Source organism: Strigops habroptila, chromosome 1, assembly GCF_004027225.2.
Source record: "Strigops habroptila isolate Jane chromosome 1, bStrHab1.2.pri, whole genome shotgun sequence".
Taxonomy (NCBI): Eukaryota; Metazoa; Chordata; class Aves; order Psittaciformes; family Psittacidae; genus Strigops; species Strigops habroptila.
This window is the reverse complement of record NC_044277.2, coordinates 101,668,055-101,691,862: the sequence shown is the minus strand read 5'-3', so window position 1 is coordinate 101,691,862 and position 23,808 is coordinate 101,668,055. Positions and strand designations below refer to the sequence as shown.

Below are 23,808 nucleotides of genomic sequence, written 5' to 3'. Positions count from 1 at the left end.
TTTCTGCTCCTTTTACAAAATGGCACACCCTCTCCAGAGAATGTTTTCAAGCCAAGGTGGCCTTTCAAACCTGAGCTTCAGGGCTGGGAACAAGCCTCCTGGGATCAGATGTAGAAGCAGAAGAAAACATGACTAAGGAGGCATAAGGTGTTCAACCTGGTAACAGCAATAATTTGTTTGTCTCATGTATATGCACTGGTGCTGTCAGAAGTGGGATGTAAGAGCATCACCTGAGGTGCCACCATTTTCTGAGTGCTGCACACGAGTGCAGTTACTGCCCCACTGAGGGAGGTTATTAATCTTTGCCACGTGATTGTCTTGAGTGCCAGAGCAGTGAAACGCTTGTCCTGCAGCCCCCTGTGCTCAAATCAGCAGCTCCCAGAGGGGAAGTCCAAAGAAATGGCTCCTCGGAGCACAACCTACACACACCCAGTTGAAGAGCAGAGGCTCCTCTCCATGAGTGTCACAGCTGCTTTGCAATTTGGGAACCTTGAAGTCAAAAGCCCCTCCATGGCACACACTTGATGGGGCACTTCATCTTCTCTGGCTGAAGGAATTCGTCTCAACTAAAGCATTTCAATTAAAAGTCACGACTGAATCACTGCAAAGTGCCAGAGACAAGAGTCATTAATACTGGAATGCAAGTTTTAAATAATTTTTAATATGCTCTACAAGGCATCCATAAAAGGCCATTAATCAATATGCATTTCAATTCCTTGCATTAGGGTTTACAGAATTTAAATTCACAGAAGTGGAAGGGTCGGGAAACCAATCTGAATTTCTATCAGAGTTCTTGCACAGCCAAACCTGGGAGACTGCCTGGATCCAAGGTGTTGGGTTGGTGTGACCAAATGGATCAGACTTCTTTTGGTGGCCTGTGCCAAAATGAGCTCGTGGTCCCAGCCCCTGCAGAATGGGTGTTGGGGCACATCATTGACATAGGGGCAAGTTTTTGAGTCCCTGTTGGTGACAGCATCTGGGATTTTGCTTGGCCATGTCAGCCAGTATCAAATAGTCCCAGGCACTATTGGCAATTTAAGCATTACCTGGTCGTGCCCTGGTGACAAGAGTGGATAGGATGAGGATGGGCTGGCCCATAGATGTTAGCTCTTAGGACTCCAGGTGCTCATGTTTGGGGACCCCAGATCTTCATGTGCAGCATTCATATGCCCTCCCCATAGATCTGATAACTCCCTCCCTGCATAGGTATGGGCTAGTTTTGTAGCTGATGCACAGCAAAGCAAGCTGATACTCCTGCCTCCCGCTGCTGGTGGCAAGAGAAGAAGACCCATCACAGAATTATAGAATGGTTTGGGTTGGAAAGGACCTTAAGATCATCTAGTTCCAACCCCCTTGCCATGGGGGCATCATCTCACAGCAGGCGCATAGAGAGGCACAACCTTTCCCAAGGCAGGAAGGGACATGGGGACTCACCCAAGAAGTCCCTTGTGGGAGCGCAGGGGGTTAGGGTCTGAAGCTAAGTGTGTGCTTAAGCATTTGTCTGCATCAGGGCCAGAGGCGCAGAAATTTCCAGCAAGGAGAAACCTCTAGGAAGAACCAAACCCTAGAGGAAGCTCGGGGTGAGGCTTGCATTTCCTACTTCAGTCTAAAAAAAGCCCTGTCCCAGGAGGGGGTGAGTTTCAGTAATATCCAATGTGTCTGCCCCCCCAGCCACATAGCCTTGTCCTTTGTATCCAGAATAGGGGTGAGAAAACAAAGCACGTAGAAGCCCCACAATGCAGATGCATCCTCAGAGCATCCTTCCCTGCAGTCAGCAGAGCAGCATCATAGAATCATAGAATCAACTAGATTGGAAAAGACCTCTAAGATCATCAAGTCCAACTGTTACCCCAGGACTGCCAAACCCACCACCACGTCACTAAGGGCAAACTGATCTCCCCTCAACATTTCCCCTCATGGCTGCCCCTCATGATCTCCACTCACAGTCACCCCCCATCTACCCTACATAGTGGCCTACTCTGTATAGCTGCAACCCCTATCACTCACAGCCACCCCTCATCTCCCCTCAGTATCTCCCCTCAAGGTCTTCCAACATGGCGACCCATGGCTGCCCCTGCTCTCCTCTCATCACCTCCCTCACCCCTCATGGCTGCCCCCGCTCTTCCCTCACGATCTCCCCTCATGATTTCCCCTGACCTCTCATGGCCACCCTCCTCCCCCCTCACCATCTGCCCTCAACCTCTCATGGCTTCCTCTCCTTTCCCCTCACAAACTCTCCTCATGACTGCCCCTCTTGAACTCCCCTCACGACTGCCCCTCACGAACTCCCCTCATGACAGCCCCTCATGAACTCCGCTCACAACTGCCCCTCTCAAACTCCCCTCATGACTGCCCCTCACACTTTGAACAGTTCATAGGAGGAGGGATGCACCAAAAGGAGCAGAGATGGTTGCTGCAGCTACACCCAGAGATGAAAACAGGGCCTGGGAACAGATTTATCCCAGGCTTATTTGCATACTGTGTGCCATGGGGTTGGATGGGCACAGCTAGTTCTCCCCCTAACATAGCTTGGGGGAAAGCAGGAGCTGGGGGCTGGAACCTAGAAGCAGGCTGGATGCAGCCACCCTGTTCTGAAGGCTGAACAAATGCAGCCCTATAGAGGAAAGCCAGGTTAAGCCATTTATGTGCCTGCCTGAGGCTCTGCTTAGTTTACTGCCAGCCTACAAATCCGCCGGTGCTGAAAAATCATTTTGAACCTTGTCTGCACATCGCTGAGGCTCAGCTTGTGTTCGGAGGGACGCATCTGTCTGATTTTGCTACCTTGATGCTTGAAATTAGCTCGGGAAACGCAGACAGCCTTTCGGAGAGGGAAAGAAGATTAAAAAAAAAAAAGAAAAAGAAAAACAGAAAGAAACCAAAAGCGGGGGCGGGAGGAAAGGAAAAGGGAGGATTTGAGGATTTTGTCTCAGGGAAAGGCAGCCCAGAGGCGTCGGAGCCTCGGAGGGCCGTCTCCGCCGTCGTCCCGCATTGCGAAAGCCCCTTTTGCTTGGGCTGGGGTGCCCCTCGGTTTTGCAAAGCATCCCGACACGGAAACTCTGGCCCACGCTGCACCACAACCCAGCGGGAATGCTAGAAAGCCTGGAGGCCCCGCGGCGGGGCCGGGAACTGCGGCGGGAGGGGCCGCCTGCCACCTAGCGGCACCGGGAGAGGCACCCCGAGGCCGAGCACAAACCCCCGTCCCTCCGCAGGCTGGGGAGCGGGTTGTGTTTTGAGGGGGGGTTCGCAGGGGTTTGTGCCAGCGGGGTCTTGTGCATCTGCCAGGAAAGTGCACCGAGACGTAAGTGCGGTGGAGCATAAATGGATTTGCAGACTGACGAGCTCCCCACCCTCTTGCACAGCTCCTTTCCCCCTCCTTACACCCCTGCGGGGGACTTTTTCCTCCTTTCCCTCCGTTAAAAGAAATCCCCGTGGCCGGAGCAGGGCTCCCCCCTCCTCTCCATCCCTTTCCATCTCCCACAGCCTCCCTCTTGCCTCCCATTTTGTGGCCTCGCTGCTCCCGCCCTGCAGCTGGCCCCGATGGGGACCCAGAGAGGGGGAGCAGGGGGACACAGCCACGTTTCTGTTCTCCCTTCGGTGGTCTCATATCTCCATAACACAGCCCAGGCCTTTCAGGGGGTGCTTGTACCTCTCTGTTTCTGCACCCAGAAGTCTGCAAGCTGAACGAGGGGATGCCTGAACACATCCCACCCTTCCTTTCCCTCTTCCTGCAAATTTCCTCATGCAATAAATCCAACCCCCATTGTGCTGGGCGCTCCCCTGTGTTACAGGGTGACATGTCACTTTTCATGTTCTGTGAAGACAGGCTGAGAGATTTGGGGTTGTTCAGCCTGGAGAAGAGGCAAGATTAGGATGAGGGGGAATGACTTTAAACTGAAAGAGGGGAGAATTAATTAGGAAGAAATTTCCTGTGAGGGTGGTGAAACAGGGTGCCCAGAGAAGCTGTGGTTGCGCCATCCCTGGCAGTGTTCAAGGCCAGACTGGAGGGGGCTTGGAGCAACCTGGTCTAATGGAAGGTGTCCCTGCCTGTGGCAGGGGGTTGGAACTGGATGATCTTTGAGGTCCCTTCGAACCCAAACCATTCTAGGATTCATCCCCACAGCACAGCGTCATACCTAGGGAAGGAAATGGAGATAGCTTTGCAAAGGCCAAAGATCCCATCCTCCCCTACAGCCCTGTGGGGAGTCCTCTCGGGCGGGCTGCGCATCACAGACCCAACATGGGCATCCTCAAACAAGCCCCCTCAAGGTGCTTATCAAATGCAAAGAGCCACAGAGCTGGAATCTGATTTAAAAGGAGGGGAAAAGCTGGGCTCTGGGCAGTTGTAAGATGTTAACCAGTGGCACTGGTGTGCCCGGGAGCGCTGGTGGTTCAGCCACCCATTGGGTGCCAAAAATGAAGCCAGCGCTGGGTCGTCCTTGCAAACTGGCAGAAAGCACAGGGCTCTCTGCAGCATCATATCCTCTGCACTGGAGTGGTCTGAGCAGTTTGATGGCACCCCAGGACCCAGGCATATGGGGGAGATGGTACTGGCACATTAATAGGTCTGTGCCCCAGCCCACAGACCCTCCATCAGCCCTGGATACACAAGGCCCTTCCATGCAGCTCCACACTGAGGTAAAGCTTTATTTTTAGCTGTGATATTAGCTTCTTGATAATTCCCAGAAATATTCAGCCCTTCACACTGAAATCAGCTTGGAGATGGGGTCCAGCCAGCCGTGGGTGTGCCCCAGTTCTGGGGGTCCAGTTTGCTCACAGTCTCTCATTGGCAGCTATGGTTTGATGCAAAACACTGCCTAATTTTCTTCCTTTCCTGCTCAACCTAGCAAGGATCCATCTGTATGCCTTGGGACTGAGAAACCTAAATCATGCCATCTGTCTCCAGCAGTACCATTGCAAAAGGGGCAGTCAGGATTTCCTACTGCACTCCCTATCCACCTTCCTCAAACCTTGTACAGGAAATGTGTCCACCCTCCTTTTTCTTCCCTTTTTTTTCTTCTTTGTTCCTTTATCTAAAAAACCAACATGACTTTTAAAGTTCAAGTTGACTGCACAGTCCAATCCTTGTGCAAGCCCAGAGCACAGGCAATCGTATGTGTCATGAAGGATTTATTCACAAGGACAGGTCTTACATCTCGGTCTTGCTCTGTAGGTGCTCTCAGCCAGATGCTTTTTAAAGTCCTCTGGGGGAAGAGCTGCCCTCCCAGATGGGAACAGGCAGGGGGAACGTCTTTTTGGCCTTTGTGTTGAGGTTGTCCCATATCAGCCGGCCAGAGCGCTGCGAACCAGTGCCAGGCATGTTTCATTTGCAAGGAGAGACACTGCTGGGATCGGCAGAGGGTGCAAGGCAGGATTTTATTGAGGGAAAGAAGGCTCAAAGCACCAGCGTGGCCCATCGCCATCCTCCTGACAGAAGGCAGCAGGGTGCTGCCCTGTGGACCTAGTGTGCTTGGACACCAAGCATGGAAGGAAATTTAGGAGGGGGGAAAAAAAAGGCATTTTTGAGAAGTGCTGCTACCTGGTCTTCCAGATTCAGCACGGGAGAACTGAGATGCTCCTGGTCACCGGGATTTCCCATCTCCTGGGTCCTGCCCACGTTTCCTTCCATGTTTCCTCCATGGTCCCAGCCAGTTTGCCCTCTCCCCTTTTGTCCACATGAGCAAGTTTTTTCTGGGGCTGATTCTACTGTCTTCACATCTTAGATAGCCATGACAAGCTAGAAGGAGGCTGCAGAGCCCTTATGCTCTCATCAGCACTGGATTAATTAAAGAAAATAATAATCAGGACTAGAGAAAAGCTCAGCATTAACCTCGTGCTAAAGCGCTTTCCAAGCAGGTACGCCAGCGAAATAAAAACAGCAATTTGCAGCTAAATAAAAATAACAGTTAAGCATTTGAAATACAAATATACCATTCAGAACAAGCAGATGAATATTCAGCTGCGTTCATTGCGAGGTTGAGGCTGTCTCTCAAATAAACAGACAGGTACAAAATAGCAGCCTGAATACTCCAATTAGCCAACATCGCAGCAGTGTTGACGCTCCTGGCCCCAGAAGAAGGGGAAATGAAGAGGAGGTTGGGGGCAGCAGGGATAGCATGTGTGGAAAATTCTTTTTTTATTTAATTTGCCTTAAATTTTGTTTTATGGAACCAGTGTCTGGATTCTCCTTCTTGGAGGGCTTTAATTCCCAGGGATGGGGTGTTCTCATGTTCATAGCTACAGGTCAGGCAGAGAAGTCATTCAGAGCAGCCCTGCGGAGGACTTGGGGGTGTTGGTTGATGAAAAACTGAACATGAGCCTGTGCGCCTGCAGCCCAGAAAACCGTGTCCTGGGCTGCATCAAAAGGAGCGTGACCAGCAGGTTGAAGGAGGTGATCCTGCCCCTCTGCTCTCATGAGACCCCACCTGGAGTCCTGTGTGCAGTTCTGGTGTCCTCAAGTAAGAAGGACATGGAGCTGTTGGGGCAAGTCCAGAAGAGGGCCACGAGGATGATAAGGGGGCTGGAGCACCTCCCGTATGAAGACAGGCTGAGAGAGCTGGGGCTGTTCAGCCTGGAGAAGAAAAGGCTGTGTGGAGACCTCATAGCAACCTTCCAGTATCTGAAGGGGGCCTATAAGGATGCTGGGGAGGGACTCTTCATTAGGGACTGTAGTGGTAGGACAAGGGGTAATGGGTTTAAATTCAAACAGGGTAGATTTAGGTTGGATATAAGCAAGAAGTTCTTCCCTGTGAGGGCGGTAAGGCACTGGCACAGGTTGCCCAGAGAAGCTGCGGCTGCCCTGTTCCTGGCAGTGTTCAAGGTCAGGTCAGACGGGGCTTTGGGCAACCTGGTCTAGTGCAAGGTGTCCCTGCCCATGGCAGGGAGTTGGAACTAGGTATCTTAAGGTCCTTCCCAACCCAAATAATTTTATGATTCTATGATTAGATGTGGCACTACTGCTCATTGGGGCTCTTTTCTGCTATGGGGCTCTCCTTTCACCCACTCTTGTGCCTGCACGGAAAAGCAGGTCTTGGCCTCCTGCCTGCTGCCCAATACCCAGCAGGTGCTGCCTGTCTAGGGAAAGACCACGGATCAGTGCAAACCAAAACACAGCCAAGCCCAAAACCTACAAAGCCTTTGCAGCTCAACCACTGCAGCAGATTGAAAGAATAACACCCGGTGCCCAGCACTTCCCTGCCCTGCAGCAGGGGCACGTGTTGGGGCTCCAGCTCCGGCACAAGGGGACATTGGGCAGGTGAAGCGGCCTGGGTGGGCCACTTCAGAGCCCTTGTGTGGGGCCGATAGTGGGGAGGTGTTTAGGACAGGGTACGTGCCCCCGGGGACAGCTGCACTTATGGGGCTGACAAGTGTCCCCCGGGAGGGTGACAAGTGTCACCGCAGGGGGCGGTAGGGGGCAGTACCCCCCGAGCAGGCGCACTCCGTACCCCCCCCCCCCCCCCAAAACACGCCGCGGGGTGGGGGTGGGGGGTGAGTATTCCCGCGCATGAGCAGCCCGGCCCTGGAGCGCTGCGTGCGCGACGCGGGCATTCCCGCACGCCCCCTGCCGGGCCGCCGCCCGCACCGCACCGAGCCGTGCCGAATCTGCGGCGGGGCGGTGCTCCCGCCGGCGGCCGCTGTTGCCCGTGCGGAAAGTGCGGCGGCCGTGCGCGGGCCGGCTTTACGCCGGGCGGGATTTCATCATGCGGCGGGGGGCAGGGCGGCGTGCCGCGCCTCTCCATGCCGCTGCCGCCCCGTAGCATCCTGCCCGCCCTGCTGCGCGTCCTGCGCCGCATCGCCAGCCCGCCCGCCGCTGCCGCCCCGCTTCGCTCCCGGCACGCCCCGGCCGCGACCCCCATGGACGGTCCGCAAGCCGAGGCGGTGCTCGCGCCGCTGCGGCAGGCGGTGCGGCACCAGGTAACCCGCCTCGGCCCCACTGACCTGGGGGGAACGCGGCTGAGGGGAGTCCCGCTGCGGCGGGTGGCGGCTGATGGGGGGGACACGGGACACTCGGCAGGGAGGACCCGCCTAAGGGGGGGGATCGCTCGCCCGGGGGACTTGCCTGAGTGGGGGACACCCACCCGGGGGACCCCCCTGATGGGTGGACACCCGCCTGAGAAGACCCGTCTGAGGGGGGGGGTACCTGTTCTCGCTGAGGGGCAGGGTATGTGACAGCCGCCCGGAGCTCCGGCCCCACTGCGGCCGGCCGGTGCCTCGGCTCGGGTCTGTGGGGAAGCGTCCCCCCTTTCGAGCCATGCCGGCTTGCGTAGGGTGAGTTTGCCCTCCCTGTGGAGTGAACGCGGTGTTGCCCCTCAGCCCCACGGGGCCCGGTTTGCCACCCTCGAGTTGCGCGCCCTGGGGTACTGCGGTGCTCTCTGGGCTTTAGCGGTGAGTAGAAGGGTCACTGTGGGTCTGCCCAGGGCTTCTGGCCCTCGGGTGCGGTCTGCAGGTGTCTCCCATCGGCTGGGTCTTGCTCTGTCCCGGGGGAGTGGGCTGGCAACGAGTGCGTGTGTGGGTTTCCCGTAGACTGCCCTTTCCCCTCCCCGCCGTGATGGAGGGTGTTAGAGCCGTCCTGCAGAACTGGATCTGTGCATCAGCCTACCTGGCATTCCTCTCCGGGCATGATGTGTCTTCTGTGCCCGAGCTAGGGCTGACTTTGCCATGCTCGTAGGGCCCCGTAGCTGGCTCTTCATGTTTTCTTTAGAAAACAGCCCGCATAGGGTTTGTCATCCTATAGAGTCACGCAGTGACTTCTCTGTAGAGCTGAGTTTTTGTTGGGTTTTGGAGGTAAATGATATTCTTTAGAGCTGCATGTTTGCCTGATGCAGTAAGGGGTAGTAATTGCTTTGCACGTTTTTCATTTCATCATTCTTACTTGTCTAGGTGCGTACCTGTCTCCTGTTAGCTGGGGCTGCATCTCATTATTTTCCCATCTCCCTCACAGATGAAGCTATTATCTTTAGCTTCCTTCTTACCTGAGAAGGATTTGGTTGTCTTTACTTCCTAAGCAAATCTTGATCTTGGTACCCTTGCTGTGGGGTTAACGGCAGTGGAGCTTGCACACAGAATGTGGGAGTTCCCCTCCCTGCTTTAGCAGCAAGACCTGTGCATGTGGGTTCCCCACATACCTCCTTTAAGTGGCTGAATCCACAGTCTTCTGCTTAGCTGCACACGTAGCTGCGTGTGTGTCCCATGTATTCATAGGTTTGTGCATGTGTTTTCTCATTAAATGAGTAGATTTATGGCCCTCTAATTATACCAGTTCTTCAATGAGGTTTTATTATGAATCATTGTACAGCATAATGCCTTGGCAAGAGGGCTTGTAAATAAAATTATTATCTCTAGAACTAGCCAATTTATTTATTTTAAAATCCTGTCTCTTGGGTGCTGCCATTTGCCTTTAAAGTACCAATGCACCCCTTCTTTCAGGCTGCCTTTAGGATTGAAACAGCAGTGTGGGGTAGCAAGGAAAGGTTTGTGGGTAAATTTGAATAGCTGGGACCATGGATATTGTGTCTTACAGCTGACAGTAGTAATTCACTGAGATGTTTGCACAAGAGGAGAGGAAGGGAGTAATGAAGATTGGGGTAATTGATACTTTATGATGCAAGTGACCCTGTCTATCAGCTTGTGGAGAAGCAGTTTAATTAAACCTCAGGGACTCTTAACCTATGGAGTGAGCAGTGTATCTTCCTGCAGCAGTGCCTGATGCAATAAGCTGCCGTGATCCAGGGGTGGATCCCTCTCTGCTTTACTGGTGTATGGGACAAAGCTGCAGCAAAATTTGCCACATCGAGTGCTGCTGTGCACTCCTCCTCTGGGTTGGGCTCAAGATTGTAGCTTTAATTAGACTGAGTCCTGTCAGCAGACATCATTATTTGCTGCAGTTGTGTTTTTTTATTTTTTTTCTCCTTGTATATGTCTGAACACTCTTCTAGATCAGGACAAAGAGTTGCTGCATGCTGCTTTTAGATGCTCAGCAATGAGCAGGGTGCTAGCTCTGTTGAGTCAGCAGTAGCTGCTTTGCTGCTGCCTTGATTCCACTGTCGACCCCCTCGCCCAACAAAGGCAATTTGGACTTACTACTTTAAAAGAGAGGGAAAAAAAAAAAAAAGAAAAAAGATCAGATCCCTCCCTCTGCCACGTTACCCGGGAATGGCAGTTGAAGTCCTCGGTCCTACAGTGAAACTTTCACGTTTTGGTATAACTAGTTAACAGGAAGGAAACAACAGATTTGGTTTGTTCTTGTAGCCAGCGGGGTTAGGGAGCCTGACAGGTTTCTTATTTTTCTTTCTTTACGTTGTGTGTGTTTGTTTTAATGCAGTCTTTTGAGTCTTCCTCCTTTTATTAATAAAATTAGCCTTTGAGTCCCTTAGTCTCTGAAGCACTTCTAGCTCTTCTGATCTGATTACTGGATGGCAGTCTGTGTATTCTCTTCTCTTTGGTTTCTCAGTGCCTGTAATATTAATGTCAGAAAAGCTCAGAATTTATGCAGAAGCTAGTAGAGTGGAGATGTTGTAATCTCTTTGGATTGTTTGAGAAGGGGGTTTCTTCCTTTTTTTTTTTCCTTTTTGTTTAACAGAGAAGTGCAGGATGCAAGAAAAATGCTGAACTTGGAGCATCCGTTTCTTAGAACATCCCACTTGAGAAGGCATTGACATCTCTGTGCCTTTTTCTCCTGGGTCAGCTCCTTTGTCCTTCTCAATAATTCAAGATAGAGCTTGGGTTTCACTCAAGAAGAGTGGACTCAAAGGAAGACTTGCAGTTAATTTATCTCCAAGAGCAAGCTGGGCATGACTGCTGAGGATCATGTTCAGAAGAGCATGCTGTTGGGTGTTTAGGGTTTGAGCACTTCCCTGAGATGAAAGGGGGAAGTCGTCCCCACAGGGCAGAGACCTTTGTGGAACCAGAACAAGGTGATGGTGTTTTGACTCAGGTTAAGACCTCCGTGTAAGCCCACTGTAAGGTTTTGCTGCTCTGAAAAATTAAGGCTTTGGGTGGGTTTTTTTGTTTGGGTGGTTTTTGTTTTGGTTTGGTTTTTTTTTTAATATTATTTCCCCGTCCACACTCCATTCTTTCTGAACATTACTTGGCAAGTTTTAAGAACTAAAGTTTTCACAGATCATGCAGCCCTTTTTTTGCTTAGGCTGAAAATGCCTGTCTTCTGTGAGACCTCCTCCTAAAAATTTGTGTACTTGGCTGGCTAGTTTTGAATGGATATGACAGAGAAAAGTCTAAAATGGTCATAAACTTCAAAGAAAAGACGTAGAAAGAAGACAAGCTTTATTACTGAGAAGAGCAGCACAAAGCCTGTATTAACTGTCTGAGAATCCACTTAGTGCATCTCAGAGATGGAAAACTAGGATTTGTGGAAATCTGATGTGAAGTGGTACATACAGGAGTGTATCTGCACACTGAGATTTAATAAGAGGTCTGGGATTTAACGATAGTGCGTGGGGGTTGAATTTCTCTAATGATGTCTAGTTCTAACTCTCAAATGCGTGAGTGTTTCTCACTTCTAGCAATTGAAGCAGCCTCTTGAGACCTCTGTGGAGAGCGGGGAGGCAGGACAAAACCCTCCCTTTGGATTGCCAGAGGAGCTGAAAGGAAAAGAGCTCTTGTCTAAGGCGTTCAAAGAAAGAATCTGTATCTTATGCTTTCTCCTCTTTTTCTAGGGAGAACTGGTACGGAAGCTGAAGGAAGAGAAAGCTCCCCAGGTGGATATAGACAAAGCTGTAGCAGAGCTCAAAGCTCGGAAAAGGGTCCTAGAAGCAAAGGTGAGTCTGGAAATTAAATTTGAGTGCCACAGATTTGTCTGAAAAGCCTTGAAATCTCGACTTCATGCTTTTTTATAGTATTGATTTGGGCTAAACAGTCACAGCAGGGTGGACTGTTTGAATAACTTCTGAAATAGTTTGCATTTTCCAACTAGTGGTTATTTCATCTGTTATGCAAATACCGGTTAGCATTAAATCACAGTGAGTGAACAAATGAATATGAGTTCAGGTGGTTCGTAGTCAAAGCTGAAATTGAGTGTATATGTCACTGATCTTTGTTTACTGTATCGATTTTTTTGTGCACAGTGAGAGGACGTGCTGTTCATGGTAGTGAGTTTCATCTTCAGATCTTTTGTGCAGCATTGAAATTCCCAGAGTGGCATAGAATATATTTCCTTAGAAACCATTTTCTTTGCTACAGTTTAAACAAAGTTTTGGAGATGTTTCAAGTAGCCTGTGGTTTTTCTCAGCCTTAAAGAAAGGGATGTATTGAAATTGTGCCCCCTTTTCAAAGGTGACTGGTTTCTGAAAAGTCTTTCTGCAAATGAAATGATGGAATTCCAAGTTTGTTTTGTTTCTAGATCAATAAAGAAGTGAAAATATACTTCCTTATTCTGCAAGCTTCCCTCCCCTTCTCAAGCTAAAACAACAAAAAGAAACACCTGAAGCATAAAAACAGTCAGCTGTGCAGATTCACCCAGGAAACTGTGAGGTTCTTTCTAATTTGTATTCCATATAAAAACTGTGCTTTGACCATAGTCTTAAAAATAAATGAATAAATCAATAAATGCACCACTGCTTGCAGCTAACTTACTGCGAGAACATGAGTATACCTGAATTGTTGACCCTATTTGTTCTACAGAGTCAAGTGAGGCAAACGGTTAGCACTCTCTGTCAGGTCTGGTGTTATGGCTGCCTGTTTGCATACATTTAATCCAAGTAAAAAGATGTCATTTTTACTTAGTATTCATCATAGAACTGCGCTTTGAAACCATTGCATGAACCTTGTATTGATAGCCAGGTCGTCCTGGAATAAGTAGTTTATAAATGTTTTCCCAATTGTGTTTCCTAACCCTCGAAGCTTGACATAGAGAGATGTAGCAAGGCAAGTTAGGAGCTGTGGTATTCCCGAGAGTCCCACCTTTCTGTTGGAAGAGTGCCTGTAAGATGCAGAGTAGAGACATGCTTACCAGTTACACAATTTGTGTAGGCTGTATCCCAGTCTATGCAAGAATGACCTTGCAAACTCAGCATCTGCCCTTGTGAGTGCAGCACTCCAATCTAGTCTTTTTTGATGGTGTTTCCAGCAATGCATCACAGTCACTTGCACGTTTGCAGAAGGCAGCAGTGTGAATGCTCGTTAGCTTTAACAGCTGCTGGTGCAGTTTTCAAGCCCTGTGATTCCTACCTAAAGATAGCAGAGTGGTTCTGAATTTGAAGCTTTAAACAGGGCAGAGCAGTTGAGTGTTTAAAATTCCTTGGCTTTATGTCCTCAAACCGTATCATAAATCAGTAGATGATTCTGCTCCTATGCAAGGTCTTTCTCCTCCTTGAAGCCAAGCACAGGCACTTTTCTGCCTTATATTTATTAATGTATTTATGTTAACGAATGTATGCCAGATAGAAGAGACTGTTTCTTGACTTCTCCACCAGTTCATTAACTATTCTCTTTAGGTAACAGAAGAGGGGCTCTACAGAATTCTGTACCTACTCCAGTTACTCCTGTGCTGCTGGCCATTTCTCCCTGCCAGTTCAGAACTGGCTTGTGTCGTTGTTTTCCTTCGGTCCATCTCTGGGCAAAAGGCATCCTTTCTGTTAATGAACTCTGGTCATTGTGAAATGGGATTCTATGTTTTTAGGCAGAGAGTGCCAAATGGATTCACTCTCCATGCTTTAGAAGTACTGTTCTGGTGCTTGCTGTCATATATGCTCTCTGTCTTTGACTCTTTCTGTCTCTTGTGCAGTTATTCATTGGCTTATGTTAACTCATGGGAGCAGCAGAGGTACAGTGCTTTTAAAATTAAACTATGTTTATATGTCTTTGCAGGTGCTAAAAAAATGAAAAGTTTGAAATTATTGGTTGTACAATACTTTTTATTGCCAAAACACTGTTCAAAATGATAGTGCTAGCCATAAAGATCTGAATTAATTTACTGAACTTCTTGGCCTAACTCTGCTTTAATTATCAAACCATACTTCTTGGAAGGAAAGCTTTCAAGTCTCTTGAGTTCACTAATGGAGTTGGTTGCAGAAATCATTGTTTTTCAGGTAAAATAGTGAGTCTGCTGTAAAACCCTTTCACAGAATCTAGTCAGGGCATTTAGACACTGTGACTAAATTTTCTGAGTGCAGGGGCCATATTTGTGAAAGCCTACATTTTGCAAATAGGTGTTTTTTGTGCAAACAGCTAAATACACAACTTTGGAGAGCTCAAGCATGATGATGTTTGTAATCTTCATAGTCAAAATTCTCTCATGGGAGTAACACTTTATTGAAAGCTTCATATATGCCAAGAGTTAGGTGTTTGTAGTCTAGTCACTCCAAGCTCTTTTTATAGTCAAGAGAGGGAAATAGGTCAGAAGAGTTGCTTTGGAAATTGGCATTTCTTTCCCATGATTATAAGGAAAGCTGAGGAAAACTAGCTCAGGCTTAGTTGTCTGAAAGTTAGGGCAGATGAGTCCACCTCTAGTGTCTAAAATGCTGCATTCAGACTATCATGTTCATAATTGAGTGCTTGGATCTCAGTGTGACTGCCCTTTGGAACCTCATGCTCTTTGGAAAAATGAGCATGTTGGCAGGATATCTTTGTTTCAGAATGGTCTTTGCAGACTTTTGACTCATAGTGGTGAATGGAGAGGATTTCTGCTCCTGCCATTAACTGCTTTTGGTTTGCTTCAATTACAGGAACTGGCCTTACAGCCCAAAGATGACATTGTGGACAGAGTTAAAATGGAAGACACTCTGAAAAGGAGGTTTTTCTATGATCAAGCCTTTTCTATTTATGGAGGTACAGCTTTGAAGAAATTTACATTTTAATCCCCTTAGGCTAACGTTCTGGTCTTTCTAGCTGTGTGAAATGCTGTATTCTTGCAATGTTATATTAATGCAACATAAAAGTTGGGGGTTTTTTTTAAAATTGGCTTCAAACTTTGCTGCTTCAGCCTATAGGCCCTTCAAAAGTTCTCCCTTCCTAAAGTTTTTCAGTGGGGAGGGAGTTCAAATTTTGTCTTCTGCTTTCTGAATGTAAGCGAGAGGACTTTAGGAGGCATGTTCTGTTCATGACATTGCAGAAGGTGGTTTCTTTGCGGAAGGATAGAGTGTTTTGGCATGTAAGGGGGTGATCAGCTTATATCCTTGTGACCATTTTATCTCTATCTGAGCTTCTGTTTGCACAGTAATGCTCAAAATTACTGTGAACTTTAGAACCTGTTACTTTAGTGAACTTTGTGGTGCAGGTGAACAGAGGTGGCTGTTTAACCTCTTCAGATAGCACACTTGAGCATCTCGGGAGTGCAGCACAATGCCTGTGTGGTTACTGCTTGGGGTATGGAATACCTCTTTGGCCAGTTTGGGTCAGGCGTCCTGTCTCTGCTTCCTCCCGGCTTCCTCTCCTCCCTGCCAGAGCATGAGACTGAGAAAGTCCTTGATTGGAATAAACATTACTTGGCAACAACTAAAAACATCGGTGTTTTCAGTGTTGTTCCCAGGCTGAAAGTCAAAAACACAGCACTGCACCAGCTACTAAGAAGGAGAAAAATGACTGCTGTAGCTGAACACAGGACATCACCTAAGATGCTAGAATAAAAACTCTGGGTTGTTTTGTTGCATTTTTCTTTTTTTTCATTTTCGTGCCTAAATTGATGATTGGCAGATATGTGTTATTACTGACAATAACATACTGCTTTGGCCCATGCCTTATCTCTTTTGTATTCAGATTCCTCCTTCAGATAGATTGCTCCCACAAAACTCTCCACAAAACAAAATCCATTGGTGGAGGGAGTGTGGCTTTTAGAGTTGTTGGTTGTAGTTATGTATCAGTTTCAGCTTCTACCACTACCTAATGCCCTAGGGTGCTCTGCAGCTGAACTCTGTATTGGTTACTCTATAGGGCAGTGTCTGTCTAGGTTCTTCACAGAGTTTACTCACAGCCTTTATGTCATGAGTCAAGGGAAGCTGATGCTTCGTGTTCAGAAAATGACCTCAGCCTTAAAGCAGCTGATGGAAACGCTGCAAAGGGAGGACGTTTCCTCCAAACAATGCAGGTTTGTACAATCTTGCACTTACCACATTTACTTTTTCTTTTACCTTTTTCTCTCTGCAGGTGTCAGTGGCTTGTACGACTTTGGGCCTGTTGGGTGTGCTTTGAAGAACAACATCATCCAAGCATGGAGACAGCACTTTATTCAGGAAGAGCAAATCCTGGAGATTGACTGTACCATGCTCACGCCAGAGCCGGTTCTGAAGTAAATATGAGTCTTTTTTTCTGCAGCATGTAATTCTGGTCATAGTTGATTTTTACAGGCTTCTGTAAGATACCCACAGGGATTTTGCGACTGGGTCACCCAATTTCATGCTTTGTTGCAGTGCACAATAATTAGATAGCAGTGCACAGGTCAGTGTGAGAAGCTGTTGTTCCATAAATCAGGGAGGACAGTGGGACTTGTGTCTGCAAGTCTAATGTCTTAATGTCACCTAGCAGTCCTGTTAGGTAAGAAATTGCCATTTCTGAAAGATCAGGAAGACAAGAAAAAGGATTAGGTGACTTGCCTAAATCTGGGGCACCTGGGTCATAGTTTAGGACTGTGGCCAGGTGGTTTGACCATCCTTCCCTTCTCTGTGGAGGGATGGCAGTATGCAGTGTGTTAACTGAGCTCTGAATCCAAATGATGCTTCTGTAGCTCTGGGGATTAAAGCCCTCTTTTATCCACAGACCAGCTAGAGGGACTATCGACCCGGTAGAGGGACCATCTCCCAGGGTGAAAGCATAGTTCAGACTCTGGACCCTTTCACCTCTGTGTGTCTCTGCTAAGACTACCCACAGGTTTGTTAAGTATGTCAGGAGCTTTTGAACTGAGAGCCTGAGCTGAGTCAGCTGCATTACTTTGTATGGGTCACAGCATAATGGGCAGCTTTCATGGATCACTGGTGTAAAATAGTGAGAATCTGTCCACCTGAATTACTGGTTACTGTCACAACTGCATCTATGTTCTGCTTCCATCACAGTTCATTTTCTAGAGGCACTAAGAGTCATCTTAATGCCACATTCTAAGATTTTAGACATATTGATACTTCTCACAGATCAGATTTTCTGTGGGATGGTACTGCTTAATGTGAATCTATGATCTGAAACAACAGCGAGCCTGCAGTTTGGGTGTGCAGATTGAAGGACTTCTCTTTGATAATGGTCTGTCCACTGAGATCACACAGTACCCAGGGCTATCTGGTGGCAACTTTTATGTTCCTTTTTTGTATCATCTTTTCTAGGACTTCTGGCCATGTAGAAAAGTTTGCCGACTTCATGGTGAAAGATGTGAAAAATGGGGAATGTTTTCGTGCTGATCATCTCTTAAAAGGTTTGGTTTTTTTCCAAGGCTAGGAGGGCTTGGGGATTTCTTGCAGTGGTACAAACATGGGAAAAGAGTGTCTTTCTCAAGAAAGGCCAGTTAGTGTAGCCAGTCTTTCATACTTGTGTTTGTAGTTCATTAATCATACCACACCAAAGGTGCCATAAGTTGTGTAATGTCTTCAGCAAGGTACAACATCTTTAGAGGAAACATAGTTGGGTCCCTTTTTGTAGAATCCTGTGTCATCAGGCCATAAAAGATCGCTGTGTTTAAGCTGAGGACCACCTATGTAACAAGGTTCCTGTTCTTTGCCGTGTTCTGGTCTTGGTTTTCTTGAGTTTCAATTGCTTTTTGCTCAGAACTGATAAATGATTAAATGATAATATAAAGGGGCAGAGCATGCTTTCCCTTTGCAAAAGTTAGTTACATGGCAGTTGCTGACATTCATATACCTTAGAACTCAGCTGGCTTTTGCAAACACTAAGTACACTTCAGGCGTTCGTTAGGTTTGCAAAGTCCTAAGACTTCTTTCTGGTTATTGATTAAAATTTGTTAAACAAACAAAAATCACATGAAGGAATTGTGGAAGTAAGAAACCTATTAGAAAACTTTCTCCTGTACAGCTCCATTGTGAAAAGATTGTTCCGTTCTAGGTTTAAGTGGGTTGTGCTCTCTAGTTTTCTAGCCTTTTCCTTGGAACTTAAGTATGTAGAACAATCTATATTAGCATAAAGCTGCTTTCATAATATTCAGTTAATTTTTTTGTTTCATCTAAAAAAACCCCAAGAAGCCCATCTAACCTCTTCCTGCTTTGCACACTGAACAGCTTCAGAACCAAGAGTGTCCCTGTCTCATCTGCAGCCCATCACTGGTGAACAGCCACCTGCTGTTACTGCCACTAAAAAGTCAGACTGCGTTTTGCAAATGAGAGTGGGAAGTCTTGGCATTTGTATCTTGTGGAGGATGTTGTGCTTTAAAGTGGGATGCCATCTAACCCTACTGTACCAACTCAGTATGTGCCTCTGAGTGCATTTGGATAAAATTAGCCTTGCTGGCTCAGGATCAGGATTATACGTTGCTTTTAATTTCCAGTCTGTATAGAAAGAAAATAAGGAGAAAGGGACTACAAAGCCAATGCTTGGCTTTAGAGGAACGAGTATTGGAAAGAAACTAGATAAGGACCTGTTGTCTTCCTTGTGGCACACCTACAGTGAACTGTAGATCAGCATTGCCCTGAGGACATGAGTGAAATTACCTTGACAGACACTAGTGACAGCTGGTAGACATACACTTACACTCATGCTGGAAGGTCTTCCTCATTTGTGAAGCTTTAGATGGGGGTCAGTGGTGGGGTTGCAGTATAAACTCACTACATATGTTTTTTGCTTACAGCTCACCTGCAAAAGCTTATGTCTGACAAGAAGTGCACAGCAGAGAAAAAGGCAGAAATGGAAAATGTTCTAACACAGGTAGGTGCCTGCATGGGGAGGTGGATGCTTCAAGGATGTGTGTGTAGCAGAGGAAGTGTGGTGCACCAAGTCCAGAGGCAATGTCCCTCTGTGTCTTTGAAGCTGCTCAGAGAGACATTTTGGGCTGTACATGCTCCTAAATACTGAAAACTTGCTCATTAATAAATACTGTAAACTTGCTGGATAATCACATGTCCCTCCTTCTGCTATTCTGGAGAGTTACTGCTATCATATTAGTCTCTTGAATGTTGGATTAGTAGGGCCGAACCTCTGTCCTTGGAGCTTCACACGCTGGCGAAAAGCCTATTTCTTCTGAGTGCCCCCTTTACCTTTGTTAAATCCCTCACTGCGGGGTTATGATACAAAGGAAGAGAGATGAGTAGTTTTGTCAGAGTTCTCCTGAATCAGCTTAGCAGTGAATTGCTGTGTTTTAAAGTTTTCTTGGCCTTGAACCATTTGAGATTTGTCCCTCTGTCTGAAGCACCCCGCACAGATTTTCCTGTGTTTACCCATGAGAATAGTTGGTGCTCCAGACTGACATTCCTGAGCAGCTGTACAGACATTTGCCTTTATTTTTTTTTTATTTGTTTTTCTTGCTTTGTTTTTAATATTTGTCTTCATGACTTCTAGGATAAATGCTTCCAGAATGTTTCCTTCCAGAAAGAACAACTTATTTTCTTCAGTGTATCATATTGATGAGTAGCTGTCATTAGGTTTTCCACACTACAACACTGAACTTTGACCATCCTTCAGGGGATTCTTTCTATTAATAAACTCCTTTTGTCTCCTGTCTTGAGCTTTCTCTGATACATGAAGGATTATGACAATTAGTGCTAGAAGCAGCTCATTTGATTTTAACCTTGAGTGAAAAGTCATTGATGTACTGTTCAGTATAGATCCTTTATGGTACTTAAGTCTAGAAACATCATCTAAATGTATTTATGCAAAAGGCTAGTACATAAATGCACAAAGCAATGCCAGAAATTGTGGCTGTTGTGTGGTTCTAGATCTGTGGTTCTACTGCTGCTTGATTCCCATCTTCCAGAAAAAGGGGAAAGTAGGTTGCTGGAATGGGCTGACATTATCCCACTTGTGAAAGCGTTGAAGTCATTACCAAGTTGTTTTCAGAGCAAATGGAAAAATCTTTCACTGAGAAAGCCCTGTGCTGCAGATTTGCTCTATTTAACTAAAATGCAGAACAGCTCTAAGACATAGCCTGAATATTGTGTTTCATGCAGCAGCCGAAAGAGAAATGAATGCCGGCAAAGCCCTGCAGAAATTTCGGCTTTCTGCTCTTACTGCTCTATTTTATTTTTCATTCCCAACACAGTGCTCCCCATGTTTTAGCTGAAACTGTTCAAAAGAAGCTACTGGTGGGTGGTGATGCAGTCCCAATGACTTTTCTTCTGCTTTACACCCACTGTTATGCTTGCTGCTTGCATTTCTATCTGGGTTTCAGAGTTCCCGTGGTATGACCGAGTCGTGGACCTGTATTAATAAAATGGGTTTGCAGATGTGCAGTGTGTTCTTCTGTTATTGGTTCAAACTTGAATATTTTGGGCAGGTGATTCAGAGCTGTGGATCACACTAAGCAAAAGAGGGAGAGGACATAATTTCTCTTGTCTAGTAATTAAAATAATTCTCCTGTGTTTTGATATTAGTTGGACAATTATGGCCAGCAAGAACTTGCAGATCTCTTTGTGAACTACAACGTGAAATCACCTATCACTGGGAATGACCTGTCCCCTCCTGTTTCTTTCAATCTGATGTTCAAGACCTCCATTGGGCCTGGAGGAAACATGCCTGGGTAGGTAGTCATGCTGCTCACACGCTTCCTTCTTCATAGATCCCTTAGAATAAAAATGAAGTCTCAGCAGGACTGAAATATGCAATTTCTTCTTGAGCAGCCTTCCCTGCCTTTCAGTCCCAGTCCTCTGGCAGGTTAGCATTCCTTGTACTCTTGGTGAAAGGTAGGAGAAACGAGGATCTGTTGCAGAATCATGAGAATACTTGAAGCAGACAGACTGTGTAGATCACAGCTATGCCCTTGCTGGTTGGAGTAGTTTCCATAGAGACAGTTAACACTGGGTCTGTGATTGTCAGTGACTTCATGGCTGTAGGGAACCTGCTTCAGTGTACCTGTTTCAGGATGAATTTACTTAGCAGTGTGATCCAGTGGTAGCATCATTTACTAGGTATTTGTGATTAGTGTGAGAATGTAGAGACTGTTGTCTTGAGTTGGGGTCTTGAAGCTAAAATGGAAACTTCCCCTGAAGAGTGGAGAATCTGATTCTTGCATGTGCTCTGGGATGGGTTCAGAGATACATGTAGTACGTGTTCTCCAGTGTAGTACACGAAATAGTCTGTGTAGGTGGTATTCTCTGTGGAAGTCTGAAATCACTATAGGGGTTGTAAAGGCCTTACACTAAAGCCACTTAACATTTCGTTTAAGAGCAGAGCTGCAGTTGTGGTTTGCCTGCAGAATCCACATTCGTCACCGTATTTTATTCAAACACCTTTTTGCATTCCATGCTTGCATCTCAGAAATAGCCAAGTCATCCAGTTTACTTGTGGGAGCAACTTGGAATGCTGAGTTCAGGCTGCAGCTGATACTTGTTTGTTTTCCCCCCTCAGTCTATTACTTCATTGTTTTGTGTCTGGAGTTAAAAGATTTGACAGCAAAAGTACAATCTTTAAGTTTTGTAGTAGCTGTGTTTTTATTTTTCCTCACTGTTTCCCCACCCTTTCACCTTCCTGATATTTTCCTCTTCCCCCATCTCCTTTTCAGCTATCTGAGGCCAGAAACTGCACAGGGAATATTCCTCAACTTCAAACGTCTTCTGGAGTTTAACCAAGGCAAACTGCCTTTTGCTGCTGCTCAGATTGGAAACTCCTTCAGAAATGAAATCTCACCCCGCTCCGGCCTTATCAGAGTGAGGTACTGTGAATTTCCTCTTTCAGCAGAAGGGTATCTGGGAGCAGGTATCACCTTCCTTTTGTTCCAGTGTTTGTACATGAGTGTTTCCCTTTGGTGCCAGCTCCCAGAGGGCTCCTGAAAATGTGTCTTGTGAGTCTTGGGGTTCATGGACGAACTCATATAGTTAAGGTTTTAATTACAGAATTCTGTATAAGCCTGAGAAGTAGGGTCTCCAAAATAGCTGTTATGTTAAAAACACCTAGATTAAACTTGGTTTTACTACCAAAATTGGGCTTCCATCATAATCTAAATGAATCATATTAAAGGATGTCTCTGTTCTCAACAGGAAATGCAGCTTTGCTTAATTACGTTCATGTGATTTATTTTAAAACTGAAACCTGGAATCAAAACATGACTGACCTTGCAGCAGTATTTCTTTGTCTCAGTTCTGCAGATTCTGCAGTTCTGCAACTTGCTACAGAGAGCAAGTTGTGAGATGAGATGACCTGACCTGGGACATGTCTTTGTGTCCCAAGATCAGTCAAGGAGGAGAGCTCAGGGTTATTGAGAATTACTTAAAAAGCTTTGTATCTCAGGATAAAAGTGATTATTGCATTTGGTTAAGGATAATGTCTGTGTTTTAACTATTCTGAACAGCAGTCTAATTTGGAATAAGAGCTCCTGCGCACAGTCAGTGTGGTTCTGCTGTTCACACAGGCAGTATGTGCTGTAAACGTCGTAATTGATTAATATGGTGCCATAAATGTCACTGAGAGGCCGTGGCATCATTAGCACTAAGGGAACTCTGGAATCTTCCTAAAGAGTCCTGTTCTCTCTTGCACATCTGGAAACAAGAACTTTCCTCATTGAAATGCATTTGCAGTCAAATATAAATTATATGCTTGTGGCACATTTACTGGAGACTGTTATTATGCTATCATAGCAAATTACATCCTGATGCCCGTGATTTAAAGTTAATGATTACCTAGAGCTTTTTTAAAGGTTCTTGATAACAAGCTAATTCAATGTAAAGTAATTTCAAACAAGAAGGCTAAGATTCAATGTATGAGTATAGATATATTAAAGACAAGTCAAGCTAGAATGTACACCATTGCTGAATCACTATAATCTTCAAGAAATTATCACCTCATCTTGGCTATTTTGGGCACCTCTGATATGCGTTAAGGCTCCTGAATTAATCAGTGGATTAGGCTCTGTTGACCCTGTAGGAAATGTATCCTTCTAATATAGGCATCACAGCAGTCTGGAAAATTCCAGAGAACTTCTGGAAGTATTTCCAAAGGTGGTGTTATCTGCTCTGAATCACAGTGGTGATAACTCTGGCCTGGAGATCTCTAGGTGAATTTGTAGAAAGTTAAATTAGGAATTTGAAGATGGAACTAAGTCCAGTGTTGAGGCTGGTTCATGTTCCAGTCTATACGTTGTCTTGGCTTTGCGTTTACATATGTCTTTACTGACTTGCTTGTGAGAGGCTAAAGCATAATCATTTCTTAGAGGGACTGTGCTAACATATAACTTATTTAATGCACGTGGTTGGTTGTGTTCCTGTTAGGGAATTCACCATGGCAGAAATTGAGCACTTTGTGGATCCCAGTGAGAAGAATCACCCCAAGTTTCAGAATGTGGCAGATCTCAACATCCTTCTGTACTCTTCCAAGGCCCAGGTCAGCGGGCAGTCTGCCCGTTTAATGCGGCTGGGAGATGCTGTCCAACAGGTAACATTATTTTCGCAAGCACATGGAGCTTGCTCTTTTGAATATTGCTCTTAAAGGCTAAATTGCAAATTGTTGTGTTGGTGTCAGCTGGGGTTTGCTCCCAGTTCTCTTCAGTGAATTCAGTGACTGTGATCCAAGCCTAGTCCTTGTTAGCAGTAGTGAAAGGCTGCAGGTGGTGATGGGATAGTGGTTAGAGGTTAAGCTTCACACTTATCTAATGGGAGAAGAACAGTAGGAAACACTAATATCTGCCAAAAGCTCAGCAGTGACTGGAAACCTATCACTCAGCTGCTGACCGCCATCAGTACATGGCTTGCAGATTGGGGTTTCACTACCTGATTCTTCGAATTA

General features: G+C 46.4%; 1 protein-coding gene across 2 annotated transcripts in view; it reads left to right on the top strand.

Annotated features, from left to right (window-relative positions):
- The first annotated feature begins 7,682 nt into the window (after positions 1-7,682).
- Positions 7,683-23,808, top strand: part of GARS1 (glycyl-tRNA synthetase 1) — a 28,651-nt gene continuing 12,525 nt past the window's right edge. Inside the window, exons 1-9 of one of the 2 annotated variants that reach the window (XM_030489637.1) lie at positions 7,683-7,911; positions 11,670-11,771; positions 14,676-14,778; positions 16,093-16,234; positions 17,256-17,344; positions 18,728-18,804; positions 20,466-20,611; positions 21,593-21,742; positions 23,295-23,457. In XM_030489637.1, coding sequence (XP_030345497.1) covers positions 7,735-7,911; positions 11,670-11,771; positions 14,676-14,778; positions 16,093-16,234; positions 17,256-17,344; positions 18,728-18,804; positions 20,466-20,611; positions 21,593-21,742; positions 23,295-23,457 — 1,149 coding nt within the window. In that variant the 5' untranslated portion in view covers positions 7,683-7,734. Of the gene's footprint in view, positions 7,912-11,152; positions 11,384-11,669; positions 11,772-14,675; positions 14,779-16,092; positions 16,235-17,255; positions 17,345-18,727; positions 18,805-20,465; positions 20,612-21,592; positions 21,743-23,294; positions 23,458-23,808 lie in introns of those variants that run through there. The other variant, XM_030489646.1, reaches the window with a different exon arrangement.